Source organism: Castanea sativa, chromosome 11, assembly GCF_040712315.1.
Source record: "Castanea sativa cultivar Marrone di Chiusa Pesio chromosome 11, ASM4071231v1".
NCBI lineage: Eukaryota > Viridiplantae > Streptophyta > Magnoliopsida > Fagales > Fagaceae > Castanea > Castanea sativa.
In genome coordinates, this window is record NC_134023.1 from 42,930,834 (window position 1) to 42,947,106 (window position 16,273).

At 33.3% G+C, this 16,273-nt stretch overlaps 1 protein-coding gene across 1 annotated transcript; it reads right to left on the bottom strand.

Moving 5' to 3' along the window:
• Positions 1-6,845: 6,845 nt before the first annotated feature.
• On the bottom strand, positions 6,846-11,693 carry LOC142615816 (putative RNA-binding protein C1827.05c). Its single transcript, XM_075788662.1, has 10 exons — positions 11,548-11,693; positions 11,340-11,447; positions 11,101-11,224; positions 10,926-10,981; positions 9,014-9,061; positions 8,814-8,911; positions 7,728-7,797; positions 7,487-7,597; positions 7,302-7,353; positions 6,846-7,159 (listed from the first exon to the last, which is right to left on the bottom strand). Exons 2-9 carry the CDS (start codon positions 11,436-11,438, stop codon positions 7,312-7,314), a joined length of 648 nt encoding a protein of 215 aa, XP_075644777.1. The 5' UTR covers positions 11,439-11,447; positions 11,548-11,693; the 3' UTR covers positions 6,846-7,159; positions 7,302-7,311.
• Between the last annotated feature and the right edge of the window lie 4,580 nt (positions 11,694-16,273).

A 16,273-nucleotide genomic window follows, 5' to 3' on the forward strand; every position in this document is an offset into this window, starting at 1 on the left:
AAAATGAAAAAATGACCCTTTGATTTTTTTTAGATCTCATTTCAGTCCTCTAACTTTACTTTCGTTCATTTCAGTCCTCTAAATTTCAGATTTATTCAATTAAAGTCTTTCCGCTAATTTTTGTTAAAATGTTTTGATAAAAAAATCTAGAAAATATTTTTCAATCATTAGTTGAATTTTTTTAATTAAAAAAATTTGAAGTAAAATTTATAAAATTCAAAAATTAACCACAACATATAACAAAAGTTGATGGAAAAGTCTTAATTGAATAAACTTGAAAGTTAGAAGATTGAAATGAACAAAAACAAAGTTAGAGGATTAAAATAAAATCTGAAAAAACTTAGAGGGTCAATTTTGCATTTTACCCTATTTGTTGCTAACTATTACATACCATATTTTAGTTTAAACTTTGTACTCAAAACGAAACAAACAAACAAAAAAGTTTAGACTTTTACCAAAGAGAACTCTCAAAAAAAGTTTTCCAAAATCCAATTGGTTTGAATCCCAAATTGCTAATGTTTTAAATTTTGACACTAGCAATTTCATTTCACCTCCAATAGAAAGGGGTTCAAGTTCAACTGTTCAGGTACTAACCCCTTTAGACACCCCATACCCATTTCCATTGAGCCATTTGGATGAGCAAAGACATGTTAGGGCTCACCTGTTTCTCACACCCACCAAACCCATTTCCAATTCGTTCAGCTCCACTAGTTTCCCCACACAACAATCTCAGCTACCCTTCTTTGCTTCCCAAGTCCCAACCTCAAATCCCAAGAAAACCCACAAGATTCTTTGTAGTATTTGCAGAGAACAACAACAACAACGGATTGAGCAAAGATCCCAAGGAGAGCAACGAAGAACCAGAAGAAGAAGAAAAAGAAGGAATTGGGTCTAATTCTAATGGTGGTGGTGGTGATGATTGGGGGAAAAATGGACGGCCCATATTGAATATAAGGTGGGGTGATCTGCTAGACCCAGATCCAGACAACCTATTAGCCTTAGCATTGACTGGTCTGCTGACATGGGCAAGTGTTCAGGTGCTGTGGCAGCTGTTCTTTATCTCATTGGCTATTCTTTTGGCTGCTCTTAAGTACTCTTTTGTTGCTGCTCTTCTCCTTTTCATTCTCATTACCCTTCTATGACTGGGTGCCCTGCTTTGCATTGATCTTTTAGTTAGGCAATTATTATGGTATACTTTTTTTTTTAGACCTTGTAGTTGTGTACTTTAAAATTTCATATGTCACTCACTTGGATGTATTTCCCAATAGTAACGTAATTTTTGAGCTTGTGTATATGAAATTCAAAGTTTTTCAGACATAGACTATAGGGTGTTTATTTTTTTTGTTAATGTTAATTTCCTATTTGTGGAAGGTTGTTTATGCATATAATATTGTAATGAAACTAATGAAAATTTGGGGAATTCCTATGTCTAGCGAAACTTAGATACATTTCCTTAGTTACAGACCGAAGTATATTAGATTCTCCAATTAAATTCAAATAATTGTCTTCGTTGTTCAATACAGTACAAAGTACAAACAGTATTACCTTTTCTATGAGGAATTAAATGCAATCCGGTTATGTGTTTGGGTTTAATTAGCGAACCTAATGTACTGAGTTTTGTCCTTCCAATGTGTATGTGACCAATGTGAGAGATTCTGGTCTTTGTACTCTTGGGTGTGGTATTAGAGTAGAGTGGTGTTGTATGCTAAGAGCTGAAACTTGGAAAGATGGTAGGTATTACCGCTCATTTGAGGATACTGAGAAATCGTTGGTTCAATTAAAATAAATCGTTGTTCTTCTATTATAGAGTTCCTTTTTTCTCTTAGAATAGTCTCTTGATCTCTTGATTCCTTTGTCTTTCGTCGTTGTTTTTCTGTGCTCATTGTCGTGAACACCTTGTATTCTCCTTTCTTTATCTTTTATCAATTATATTACTCTCATTACCTATCAAAAATATAAATAAAAAAATAAAACAAGAAAAAAAACTGCCCACAACGATGAAAATGGCTGAAGATAAGCCTTCATTTTTCTTTATGCATTGTAAACTGAAGATTATGTCAGCTATTCAAAAGAGATACTATTTATAACTTGTTCACAGAATTGCAATTTTGTATGTGTTCCAAGCTTCGACTCTGCATATGGGGATGTAAAACAATTATACCCTTGCGTAGTTTTCTGCTTCCTAATGGAAAGTAAACTTGCATTAGGTGCTTCCTACCAGCGTTTGTAGCAATATTGATAGATTGAATAGGAACCTCTTTTTGGGGTTCTTGTGAGGACCCTTGTAAAATGCATCTTGTGGAATGAAACAAATTTAGTAAACCAATAAGTCTAGAGCCACAAATTTACCCTTCTATGACTGGGTGCTCTGCTCTATATTGATTTGTTGGTTAGGCAATTATTATTGTATACTTTCTTTTGAGACATTGTAGTTGTATAAATTTAAAATGTCACTCCTTTGAAGTATTTTCCAATATTAATGTAATTCTTGACCTTGTGTATATGAAATTCGAAGTTGTTCATTCATAGACTATAGGGGGATTTTCTTTTTCTTTTTGGTTAATGTTAATTTGCTATTTGTGCGAGGGTGTGCATGCATATAGGGTTGTAATGAGACTAATGACAATTTGGGGAATTCCTATGTCAAGCCAAACTTAGTTATAGTTCCTTAGTTACAAACGGTAGTACATTAGATTCTCCAATTAAAATCAAATACTTGTTTTCGTTGATCAATACAGAACAAACAGTATTATCTTTCCTGCGAAAAACTAAATGCAATCTAGTTATGTGTTTGAATTTAATTGGGGAACCTAATGTACTAAGTTTTTTCCTTCCTATGTCTATGTGACCAATGTGAGAGATTCTGGTCATTCTTCTCCTGGGTGTGGTATTAGAGTAGAGTGGTGTTGTGTGCTAAGAGCTGAAACATGAAAAATGGTAGGTATTACATGCGGATGGCCTTTGATAAAGAATTCCTTTGCATACAGAAGGCAAAACTGCCCACACCGATGAAAATGGCTGAAGATAAATCTTTGGTTTTCTTCATGGATTGTAAAATGAAGATTAAGTCAGCTATTTAAAAGAGATACTATTTATAACTTGGTTCACAAAATTACAATTTTTTATGTGTTCCAAACTGAAGATAAGCCTTAAGTTTTCTTTTTGGATTATAAAGTGAAGATCTTGTCAGCTATTTAAAAGAGATTATATTTATAACTTGTTCCTAAATTGCAATTTTGTATGTTTGATGCTTGGACTGTGCGTATCGGGATGTAATTCACTTATACCCTCCAATAGTTTTCTGTTTCTGGATAGAAACTAGAGTTGCATTAGGTGCTTCCTACCGGTGCTGTAGCAAGATTGATAGATTGATAGATTGAATAGGAACTCCATTTTGGGGTTCTTGTGAGGAGCCTTATAAAATGCATCCTGTGGAATGAAACAAATTTATTAAACAATAAGTCTAGAGCCACAAAATTTTTAACAACCACTGTAGATAATAAAGTGGGGTGTTAACAACTTAGTGATTCAATCGACAAGGACAAGAACTTGGTTGGCAAAGCTTAACAGGCCTAGGCTTGTGTTGGGTTATAGGGAATGGTTCTACTGTCAAGTTTTGGTCTGACAGATGCCTTAGAAGTGGGATCCTAAGAAGCTTGATAAAAGGACCCTTAAAAGATAGGAGAGGCGAGGAGAGTTTATTGGTATCCTGCAGGGTTGTAATCTTGTCGTGTTCACGAGCCTATTTTTAGAGTGATTGTAGAGAGGCGAATTATAATTTCCCCAACAAAGATATTCCTCCATTTCGCGGCAGCTAAATAAACATTATTTTTTCATGTGGTAGAGTTAAGGGACATTGTTAATGGACTGCCAAAAAATCCATTGTTTGTTTAGTATCTTCTCAAATGTACAATGAAGATTTTACATTGTTGCATGACAGGCACTTTTATCCCCATGCTTTCCATGAAATCTTGTGAACCTACGCTGCTCAGCTTTTTGAACCATGGGCACACGTGATGCCTCTAGCTAGCTAGGGACTACTGCTAGTACTCAGTCCAGTACTAGACGTTTTGAATATAGGTGCACCACTGGACTCAGAGTCAGTGTCCATCCTATAGTTCCGTAGAGATTGTGTCAAATATGTTGAGCAAAACATTGAACTGACGCATGTCTGCCTACAGACAAAATTTCACCAGAGTTTGGCAAATTTTCAATAGTTTTCATTTAGACCATTCATATTATTTTTTTACTTACAATTAATTCACATTACTTTTTTTCCTTACAATTAACACTTGGATAGTGAAATTTTTTGCCTATAAAATTATTGATGTTCAGTCTCTCTATTGACAACTCTTATATAAAATGTTCAAAATCTACACATTATTATTATTATTATTATTCAGAAAAATTTTAAAAATATATATATGATAAGAATCAATGCGATCTTTGTAAGATTGCTTTCGGAATATATTATTATTATTATTATTATTATTAAGAAAAATCTTTAAAAAATATATATGATAAGAATCAATGCAATCTTTGTAAGATTGCTTTCGGAATATATATATATATATATAAATTGAAGTGGAGAAAATTGGCCCTTGAGTGCAAAAGTAAAAGGGAGCTTGATTGCAAGAGCCACCAACTATTATGCATGTGTAACTATGATATATAATAAATAAATTATAATTATTTGCAATTTTTGATGGGCTTATGTGACAAAATGGGAATTTTAATTCAAGGACTGCTTGTAAGCTTTGCAAATGGCATAGGAAATTTCCATGGTGCTTGGTTGCGGAAAATTTAAGCTATACGTCCAGACACTGTTTTTTATTGGCTTTGCTTGCACAACAGTGTGCCAGTAAAGGAATAGTTTTCCAAGAGAGGTCTAAAACTTTTAACTCTCTGCGCGGTGTGTTAGAAACACTCAAAAAACTCTTACGTACTAAGGGATTGCTAGAATAATTGGGTAGCAATAGCATGGTTTATAGTGAACAGCTTTCGAACGAAAGGTTCCATAAATTTGATAAGTTCTGTAGAGGTAGAGCTGTATTTTTTTACTGCCCATTTGGACTCTATGGTCCTAATTGTGTCATGTCATCTTTGAGCGGGGTCACTGGCCAACCAAAGATGCCAGCAGCAGGAGGATTTCATTTTGTTCCTTGAGCCTCCTTTGATATTTTGTTTGAGTCTACTCCTAATGATAGTTTTTTATCATCAGACCAAGACACCAATCAATTTTTGGTGTAGGCAAAAATTGAGTCTCCTTTTGATATTTAGTTATTGATTGATTTAGATCTTTCTAATGTGTATTTTGATTGTTGTTGTTTCTTATTAAGATATTTTAATGGTCTTTATTTACCAAGAAAAAAAAATACTAATGATTGCATTTTCTAGAGATTCCTTGCAATGGTACCCTCATTGTCAAAGTTGTTGAGAGAGTGATATTGCATTTGTTTTGTTGGTCCTTTACAAAAGAATTACATTTATATATAGAAATATAAAGCAAGAAGAAAAACTAAAAAAAAATCATGAAAATATCTTGAATGAAATAGTCTCATGAAACCAATGTCTCAATGACATATGGGTCCCACATATTACATTTTCTAAAGATTCCTTGCAATGGTACCTTTATTGTCAAAGTTGTTAAGAGAAAGAGATGATTGCATTAGTTGTTCTTTTACAAAAGAATTACATTTATATATAAAAATGAAAAGCAAGAAGAAAAACTAAAAAGTATCACTAAAAAATCTTGTATGAAACGGTCAGATACTTCTTTAAGAATCACATAGTATATGCATAGGTGTTTGGGTATCATGAAAAATAGAATAAAAAGAAAATAAAGATATTAGATGTCCTAACAATTTACATAAAGTAATTTACATTTTTATATCGTGTTTCATGAGCACGTGAAATAAGTTGTCCCTTCTACCAAAATCATTAGGATCTACAAATTTCTAAAACTTGTGTATGCTCCCATGTAAACCGCATATCTAAAACTCTCTATTTATAAGTCACATATATTTATCTCCTTCAATAGACTATAACCAAACCTTCATCCCAAAATGTTCATCTCCTTGTTCACCAGGCAACAACAAACCCTTAATCCCAAAATGTTCATTTCCTTGCTTTAAAGCATGATGTAAACTAGAGTATATCTTTAAAGCATGATGTAGCAGTTCTAGCTTCCTAACCGGGGAAGGCAATATGTATATAGAGAGATTGTTTTCACTCAAATTAAGTCATGAAGCTTTTAATCCTACCAATGTCACGAAGAGTACTTAAGATAATTGATCAGATTTGCCACCCCACTAGGATTGCCTGATGCTACCAAATATCTGATTACTCATCCATCGCCATTTGTAGGAGCTAACCTTATTAGGATACTGCCTAGTATGTGATTCATCATCTTTTGGGAAGAATAAGGCCTAACCACAGGCGAATCTGGTAGATATTTTGTTTCAACACTCTGAGAGCAACATACAGGAGAAACTTTAAATTATAGAGGAGAACCAGACAACATATTTGCTCCAAGTCCAAAATTTGCCAAGCTTTTCAATTGGCCTAGGCGCTTAGGCAATCAATAAAGAATACCCTGTGGCCTGTCTACTGTCAAAAGTACCATTAGACATTAGGGTTCACTTAAAAAGTTGGGATGTTTCGTTTTATGTTGTTTTTCAACAGATTATCTATCAGCTTTGGCAAAAAGGCAAGCAAGGAAGTTCCTCTTTCAGTCTGTTACATCCAAGACAGTTTATAAGGTTCAAACAAGAGGGTACTTTCAAGGTAATCTTTATGACCTCAACAATAGACCAATTTCTTGGAGTAATGCAATGCTGAAGGTGTTGTTTCGAAGCCTTAAAACACCTTAAGAATGAAAGAGATGTAGCAGTAAGCCTCTTGTAAATCAACAGACCGGAAAATTCCCTGTTCTTTCTTTCAGCAGTAACATATCCTACACTAAATTCTCCTTTTAAGTAATATATTTAGCCAACAGCCAACAGCCAACAGCCAAAAGAGGATTACATGAACAAATGTCATAAACATAAACTTCCTAAGATTTATCGAGGAGCCAAAGGCTTAGGAACTCCAGGTGCTTGTGCCTCTTCAATAAGAGAGAAACTCCACTCCTGCACGTCTTCTCTGAGTCAAAATCAACCTAGCATTAAGAGAGGAGAAGAAAACTCAGCCATCTCATATTATATTACTCATCATAACAATATTGATAATTTCATCATGTGTAGTTTTTATAAATAAAAACATATAGAAACTACACATGGTACATTACCAAGGTAACATACCTATTCATCATCAAACTTTTATCTTCTTTGCAGCAGGCTGGTCACCACCCACCTGTAAAAATAAAACCAACCACCAATCAGCACTGGATAATACCTAATTATTGCATTCTATTTATTTTTATTTGCAGAGTGAAAATACTGGTGCAACAGGAAATGATAAACATAAACAAGGTGTAGCTTCTTACAAACTCTGGGCATTCATAATCAATGCCAGCTGCCGCTATTTTCTTTTGCCGTTTAAGATCTCGCATCCTAATCTTTTCCAAAAACTTCTTGTGCTCTTTCAAACTCTTTTCCTGAATAATCATCATGGAATAGTAAAAAAAAAATTAATAGCTTTTTTCTTTTTCTTTTTTTTTTTAAAAAAATTCTTTATTAAAAGAAATAGTTTCCAGAGGTTATCTCTTTCATATACACATTGGATACCTTGTCCTGCCGATCACGTTCAAGTTGAACCCAGTTGACTGGCTTGTATCGGTAATTAAAACCTCTCCATCTAAAAAAAATATATATATATATATATATATATATATTTATAAAACAGAGAGAAAATAATATGATCAGAGATTTATTGATCAAAAGGCAATTGTGTTTACTAGCATAGGACGAAATGTAATTTCCATTTTTATCAACATGAACATATTTGTATCAATGTAAGCAAATCTGACCCTCCTTATGTTCAGATTTTATTAAATATACAAAACTATAATACCTTAATACTAATGACACCAAATACAAACTTTTTTTTCCAGATAGGTGCTGCACAACAAAGATAACAGTGTTTTTTTTTTTCCTTTTGTTCAAGTTTTATAATATATATATATATATATAAACCCACAAATTTGACCCAAAGGTACTTGTATTAAAACTTTAATACTAGATTAAGAATCAATCTCATTTCATTTAATGGTTTTGTTGGATTTATATGTGCAGTCCAATTGGCTTGGGGATGTGAACATAAAAGAAGGCATAACTTCAACCTCCACTTTCCTAGATTGTTACATGGGTATATAGCAAAGAAAACATGGATATAAACAAGAATATATACAGAACAATATTATGAGACCACAAAAATTATTTTCCCAAAATAGATCAGCTTCGAAGAATAGAGTTATTAGGACAAGTCAGGAAAGCACTTCTGCAAAGGGTACAAACATCTTAGCAGAAGTAGTAAAATTCCTTCAACTTTACTAGCATAAATAAGAAGAAAGTTAAGGAAGTTTCTTATCCCTTCGGTTACTTCCCTTATATTTTCCCCTCCTTTCCACTTTCAAGTAAATTGATTCCATTCTGACAACTTGTACTGAAGTGGGTAGGTTTCCTTATCAAGGCTTAACTTTCTTTCGATAAATTCAAAGAGAAAGATGCAAAACAACTTAACCAAAGAAGCACAATAAAGCAATGTTGTATAGTACTACTCTAAACAAGATCATTTGATGTTACCCACACACTATATTTAGGTGGATATAGAAAAGATGATAACACAGTAGTATATACTAATTAACTGCTTACAATTTTGGGTGAACATGCTCGGTAGGAATAAGATGGACTTGCAAAAGGTGCTCAAACAACAGTTGATTATGCATACAATCAGCTACAATTTTTGCCACCTGCACAAGAAAGGGCAATCTTAAGACCAACAAGTTAAACAGAACTTTGTTGTGCAATAATAATGATAGTGATGGTAGCGGTTAAAAGGTAATGATTATAACCTCAGGAGACTCAAATTCGATGAAGCCAAAATGTTTTGATTTTCCTGTCTATGAAACATAAAATCACAGGAAAAAAACAAAAATTAATATCAACTAAGCGTAAAATAAAATCAGCAACTAAATTAAATTAATTCTACATAAAACATATGAAACACCATTATTTTAGTCTGCCAATGTTCAATGTGCCTATGTTCAAGGCATTACATTCAAGCTGTATTTGCATTCAAGGAAAAATAAAGGACAATTCCAATGGTAGCTTAACTTAAACAACAAGATTCTTGTGGTGACTTGCCTCTCCAAGGGAGGGACACACAGGAGAAAGTAACCTCTAGTGATCCACCAAATTACGATCATGAAGCCATTCTTATTATTACAAAAAGATCTTAGTTATTTGGTCCAATCCATCTCTCAGCATCTTTCTATAAAATACTGGAATACCAAGGAAGGTTCACCTGTACTATCATTGTGTCTAAGCAGAAAAAAACAAGCAGACCTCACTAGACAATTAAGAACCAGTTGATTGATAGCTACTTAGTTTTACCAACTGGATTATTTCTAGGAACAGATTATCAGAGCTGTAACATATGGAAATTCTGAAATTGACAATTCTACATTTTTAAGATCTAAGTTGACCAAGTATGTTGTGCTAGATGGCTATCTTTAAGAGATGGTACTATATATAGAGGAAATTAACCATTTGACACAAACAAGACGGAGAAAAACTATAGCCACATACACAGACAAAATTAAAATCTGTCCAATTAAACTAGGACAGATCAAAACACATCAATTATCCTAGCCAAGTTGCTTAACAACTGTATTATGATCTAGGTCAGATTGAAAGCGAGAGCTAGGAAGCTAAGGCCTTGGAAAGGGAAATGGATACTTCCATAGTTGAACCGTAGAACAAGCAATGCCTACTCCAAGACCGCATTAATCAGAATAAATACAAATCATTTTTCACATTCAAGATCATACAATCTCAAATTTGAAAAGTAAAAGCAATAACTTAAATTCTGTATCTTCGGTTCAAAGGTATGAAATGAATGCAACATATTTATAGGAATGGATTTCCATCATTTGTCTACAGATGTATTTTTGAATTTCACATAGTTCAGTAGATACAGATAAATGGAGCCTAACAATTAGCACGGTGAAACTAACATTAAGTTTATTCTTGAATAAGCCCAACACTGGCAACACATCCAACTGCAAGGCAATGAGCTTTAAAAGTGAGATAGTATGATCTTCTCACCAAGGACTTGCAATGTTGAAAGTGTGAAAATTTACAGCTTTTTAATAATTTTTACGTGATTAACTACTTCCTATACAGAACTCGATTATGTAGAAGCAGATGTAACCTTTCTAATTGTTGATCCTAGATGGTCTTATTTTTCAAAAACCAGGGAGCTAGAATTGAGAGCGCTCAAGAATTTATGTCTCTTCCTTGAGTGCTGTTAATATTTTGATGACTTATGGTTTGTGGATCAGCTTATGCAACATATTTCAGAGGAATGGGCATCCATCATTTGTAATCAGATGTATTTTTGTATCGCACATGGTTCAGTGGCAACAGATGAATGGAGCTTAACGATTATCAGGTCGAACCTGACATTCAGTTTATTCTTATATACACCCGACACGTCCAAATACTAGACAATGGGCTTCAAAAAAAGTGAAAGAAAGTATGAAAGAGTTTCAATGTTGTGTGAAAATGTGCAGCTTGTTAATCACTAATACTTGATTAAATACCGACCATGCAAGACTCGCTTATGTAGATGCACATGTAAACATATGACACGGAAAGTATGAAATTGGTACGACACAGATACAACACCCCAAATGAAATGTCCGTGCTTCCTAATTTATAATTGCAAAAGAACCATTATATAAATAAGGTTAGGAGTCTAACCTTTTTATTCCTTGCAATTCTGAGTCTCTTAATTTTACCAAATTGAGAAAAGAAACCTGAAATAACAACAGAAAATGGGACAACCCCATTAAAAAAAAATAAAACAATTTATAAATGGGTTACCTTAGATTTTCATAATCTGAATAATTAGACTAAAAAAAAAAAAAAGACAGACCTTCCATTTCCTTCTCATAAAATCCATGGGGTATTCTACCAAGGTACAAAACTGTAGCTTTATCCTCAATTGGCTCAACTGGTTTTTGCTCTGGAATTTTGCGCCCGGGTCCGCCTTCTAGCGGCTTTTTTATTTTATTTATTTTTTAAAATTGAAATTTTTGATATGTCAATAAAAAACAATAACCACAATGATAAGAAAATAAATAATTAAAGAAAAAAAAGAAAGTAAGGGAATACCAAGAAATCAGGAGCTTGATCTTTACGTAAAGAAAGTGAATGCTGATGTGAAGCCTTCTTCAGTCTCTTCTTCATCGTTTTCTTTGCCTTCACCCCCATCTTTCTCACCTACAAAACAAAACCCACAAACTATTTATTAGATTCAAGAATCGAGACTCGAGGCATAAAAAAAAGTAAGAGATTATCGATTGATATTGAACTCGATTACCTCGAATGGATTGAATTGAAGCGGGTCTCTCGATTGTTGGCGACAGGTAGAGCTACTTTTGTTGCGCTTTTTGTATAGTCCCTCTCTCTCTCTCTCTCTCTATTCGAATGAATGAGAAGTGTTGTTATTAGGGTTTATGTTTATCAACTGGGGTTTTCTTTTTTTCTTTTTGTGTGGAAATTGGGCTTGGGCTGAGTGTATGTATAGCTTTAGGAGTGGGCTTGAAGGATTAATAAGAAGAAAAGGCCCAAACTATAGGACCCATTATCGGATCCAGTTGATTGGTTCAAACTGCAAACCAACACTTGGCCCAATTTTTTATGTCTTAAAAAGTATCAATTTGGCTAAAAGACTTTAGTTTTTTGTATTATTAGTTTTTAATTTAATAAAAGATTGAAACTAATTCTTTTCTTTTTTTAAATCTGCTAACTTTTAGCTTTTTGTCACACGCATTTAACATAAATGCTTTTTAAAAAAAAACTATATATTAAACAGTATGCAAATAAGTTACCGAAAATTACGAGATATAATGAACACTAATTATGTTTCTTAATACTCTCCATCAATCTACTAACATCATTTGCTCTCTCTCTCTCTCTCTCTCTCTCAAGTTTAATATAATTAATTAGGTAAGCTTGGGTGGAAATTAGGTAGTAGTAAAATTTAATGATGACATGGATAAAATAGTTTTTTGAATATTATATTGCTTAGGAATTTGTGGTGAAACACTATGTAATTTACAAGTGTTACACCATATGTAACTTGAACATATTACATAGCTTAATAATTAGTTCAAACAGTTGGGTATATATAGTGGGATGTCCTGGTGGAATCCTTTTGCATGTTGAGATGTCATGGTGGAATCCTTTTACAAGAGATAGTACATATTTGTCTTGATAAAATGCTTTTGCAGAATGCATTATTGTTTGTCTTTATGTAAGTGGAACTAAGCACTATTATTGTCTTGTTGTGTCGGCAGACACTGTTTAAGATTACTATTAATGATATTTTAAGATTCCCAATTTTCACATGAAACTAGTGAGTTTTGAACGGTGTGTTGAGAATTGCAAAAGGATCTTGGAAAAGCCTAATCATTTCATTTCATAAGACAAACTTACAAAAGAGGGTCATCATATGAGAAAAGAAAAAGTAGTTCTCAGTTCAATTTAGCAACCAAAAAAAAAAAAAAAAGAGAGAAAGAAAGAAGGAAGGTATAATGCTTTGTTCAAACTTCAAAGTAAATAGTTCTCAATTCTCACACAAATTCTTTCAAATAAGTTCAAAGTAGTATAATTTTTTATGCTATATTTAGTAAATATGCATTTTTCCAATCAATAAAACAATTCACCTATTGTATAAAAATTTTAAGGTATCCTAAAGTTATATATATATATATATATATATATATATATACCATGATTTATTATAGTATTGTTTGTAGATACATTTAATTTAATTCACAAAAAAAAAAAAACTTATAGTAATAAAATGCTTTTCTTGAAGCAAATTTTTCAATAAGAAGAAAAGGAGTGGTCTTGAAGAATTAATAAGAAGAAAAGGCCCAAACAATAGGACCCATTATCGGATCCAGTTGATTGGTTCAAACTGCAAACCAACACTTGGCCCAATTTTTTATGCCTTAAAAAGTGTCAATTGGCTAAAAGACTTTAGTTTTTTGTATTATTATTTTTTCATTTTAATAAAAGATTAAAACTTTTTTTTTTTTTAATTTGCTAACTTTTAGCTTTTTGTCGCATGCATTTAACACAAATGCTTAAAAAAAACTATATATTAAACAGTACGCAAATAAGCTACCAAAAACTACAAGATATGGTGAACACTAGTCGTATTTTTTAATACTCCCATCAATCTACTAACATCATTTACTCTCTCTCTCTCTCTCTCTCTCTCTCTCTCTCTCTCTCTCTCTCTCTCTCTCTCTCTCTCTCTCTCTCTCTCTCTCTCTCTCTCTCTCTCTCTCTCTGTTGCGATAATTAATTAGGTAAGCTTGGGTCAAAAGTAATTAGTAGTAAAGTTTAATGATGACATGGATAAAATAGTTTTTTGAATATTAAATTGCTTAGAAATTTGTGATGTAAATACTATGTTATTTACAAGTGTTACACTATATGTAACTTGAGCCTATTATATAACTTAATAGCTAGTTCAAACAGTTGGGTATATATAGTGAGATGTCCTAGTAGAATCTTTTTGCATGTTGAGATTGTCAGGGACGTTTTTGCGACAAGGGCCAAAAATGTGATATTAACCCAAATCTCCCCTTGGGTTCTTTAGAAGTGTTTACTGTGGAGAATCAAGTCCAAAATTCCAAATGTATAATGAACAAAAGGCTAATGGTACTTTGACAAGAGAGAATCAAAATGCTAATAACAAAAGTGCAAAAAAAATAAAATAAAAACATAACAAGTCTGAAACTTCAACTCACAATCACTGAGAAAAGAAAATTGAGAGAGGTTGTGAGGAAAAGAGGGAAGGTTCTCCTATACCCATATTTCCACCCCTAAGATTCAAAATTGTGAGAATGTTTCCTGGCTCAGTGAGTTTTTGCTCTTAAGTTTCAGTTCTATGGGGAAAATGTGGCTTAACAGGTAAGTCCAAAATTCCAAATGTATAATGAACAAAAGGCTAATGGTACTTTGACAAGAGAGAATCAAAATGCTAATAACAAAAGTGCAAAAAAAATAAAATAAAAACATAACAAGTCTGAAACTTCAACTCACAATCACCGAGAAGAGAAAATTGAGAGAGGTTGTGAGGAAGAGAGGGAAGGTTCCCCTATACCCATATTTCCACCCCTAAGATTCAAAATTGTGAGAATGTTTCCTGGCTCAGTGAGTTTTTGCTCTTAAGTTTCAGTTCTATAGGGAAAATGTGGCTTAACAGGTTTGAAATTTCGACCCACAGTCACTGAGAAGAGAAAATTGAGAGAGGTTGTGTGGAAGAGAGGGAAGGTTCTTCTGTACCCATATTTCAACCCCCAAATTTCAAAATTGTGAGATTATTGACTAGTTGAATAGGCTTTTGTTCTAAAATTTCAGGTATGTGGGTAAAACGTGGTTGGTTTCTTTATGAGCTAAAGAGAGAGTTTCATATAGAGTTTGGGGTGTTGCTCTTGACTGGTTTTTGAGTAATGGAAGAGGTTTTTATCCCCTATGATACTATTTTGGTGTTTTGGCTTGGGTTGTTTTTGTTTAGAGAAGAGTTTGGTATGCTTTTAGCATGATTTTGAAAATAAAGTGGGTTTTCTCTAATTGGTTGCCTCTGGTCAAAAATTTCAGACCATTAGAAGGCTCACCTAAGTGAGGGCTAGCAAATAGAGTTGGCCAATGGAAGCCAACTATGTTTAAAGGAAAAAAATGGTTTGGGCAGAAACTTTGGGCCACAGTCACCTAGAGCATAAAAGATGTTTTTGGGTGGAAATTTTGGATACAAGGCCTCCTCCATGAGCCTGAGGTGCTATTAGTGTCTCTTGCCCACTTGGTAGCACGTATAGGCTGGGCTCATGCAAAAGGTCCGAATAGAATCGACCCATACCCTCCAAACCACACATCCTCAATTTCCCCCATAAGTTACACGAGCTTGGGTCATGCTTAAAAGAATAAAATATAATATAATACATGAATTGAGCCCACAATGAAGTCAGGCTTGGTTGAATCGAGCTTGTAGAAAATGTGTTGCGAAAATTTGTATCAATAGAGATGTCGTGGTGGAATCTTTTTACAAGAGATAGTACATATTTGATTTGATGAAATGCTTTTGCGGAATGCATTATTGTTTGTCTTTATGTAAGTGGAACTAAGCACCATTATTGTCTTGTTGTGTCGGTAGATACTGTTTAAAATTACTATTAATAATATTTTGGGATTTCCAATTTTCACATGAGACTCGTGAGTTTTGATCGGGGTTGAGAACTGCAAAAGATCTTGGGAAATCTTGGAAAAGCCTAATCATTTCATTTCATAAGACAAACTTACAAAAGAGAGTCATCATATGAGAAAACTACCAATTCACTCTAGCATCTCTTGGTAGCTAATGGTATAAATTAACTCAACAGGGTAATCCTTTAACCAAATGCGCCAATTATCACCATGTTGAGCATGATTGAATCAAATGGACAAATTGGTTGGCCCCTCAAATATCTGCTGTATCTTAGATATCAAGTGACCAAAGCTACTCCCATACTACAGTTTGATGATCACGGCAGAGTCATCTTCTAAAATCAATCACTGAGCACCAATATCTTGTGCAAACATCTGCAGCCCTTCTTCCATGGCCTTTAGCTTTAATCTCTACCATAAAAAGTCCCTTGCAATCTTGATCATCACCATCTCGAATTATCGCTCCCATGCCAGACTCACCAGTTTCTTCAAAAAGGGTATTTATTACTGCTCGGGTTTGGGTTTTGATTAGTGCTTGAGCTTTGCTTTTTTTAGTAAAAATACTTCCATCCATCAAAATGAATATTATATTTACATTAGTATGTTTAATTCATCCATCATGCTATCAAAAAAAAAAAAAAAATCATCCATCAAAATGAATATTATATTTACTTTTTTTTTTTTCATTCTCAAAAAAAAAAAAACTCATGATTTTTTTCCCTTCTTTCCTTCTATTTGGATTGTGGGGTAACTTTTTGCCTTTATTTTTTTTTTCCAATGCTAAAATACTTTTTAAACTTTTTCAAATTTAGATGTGAGAGTTATCC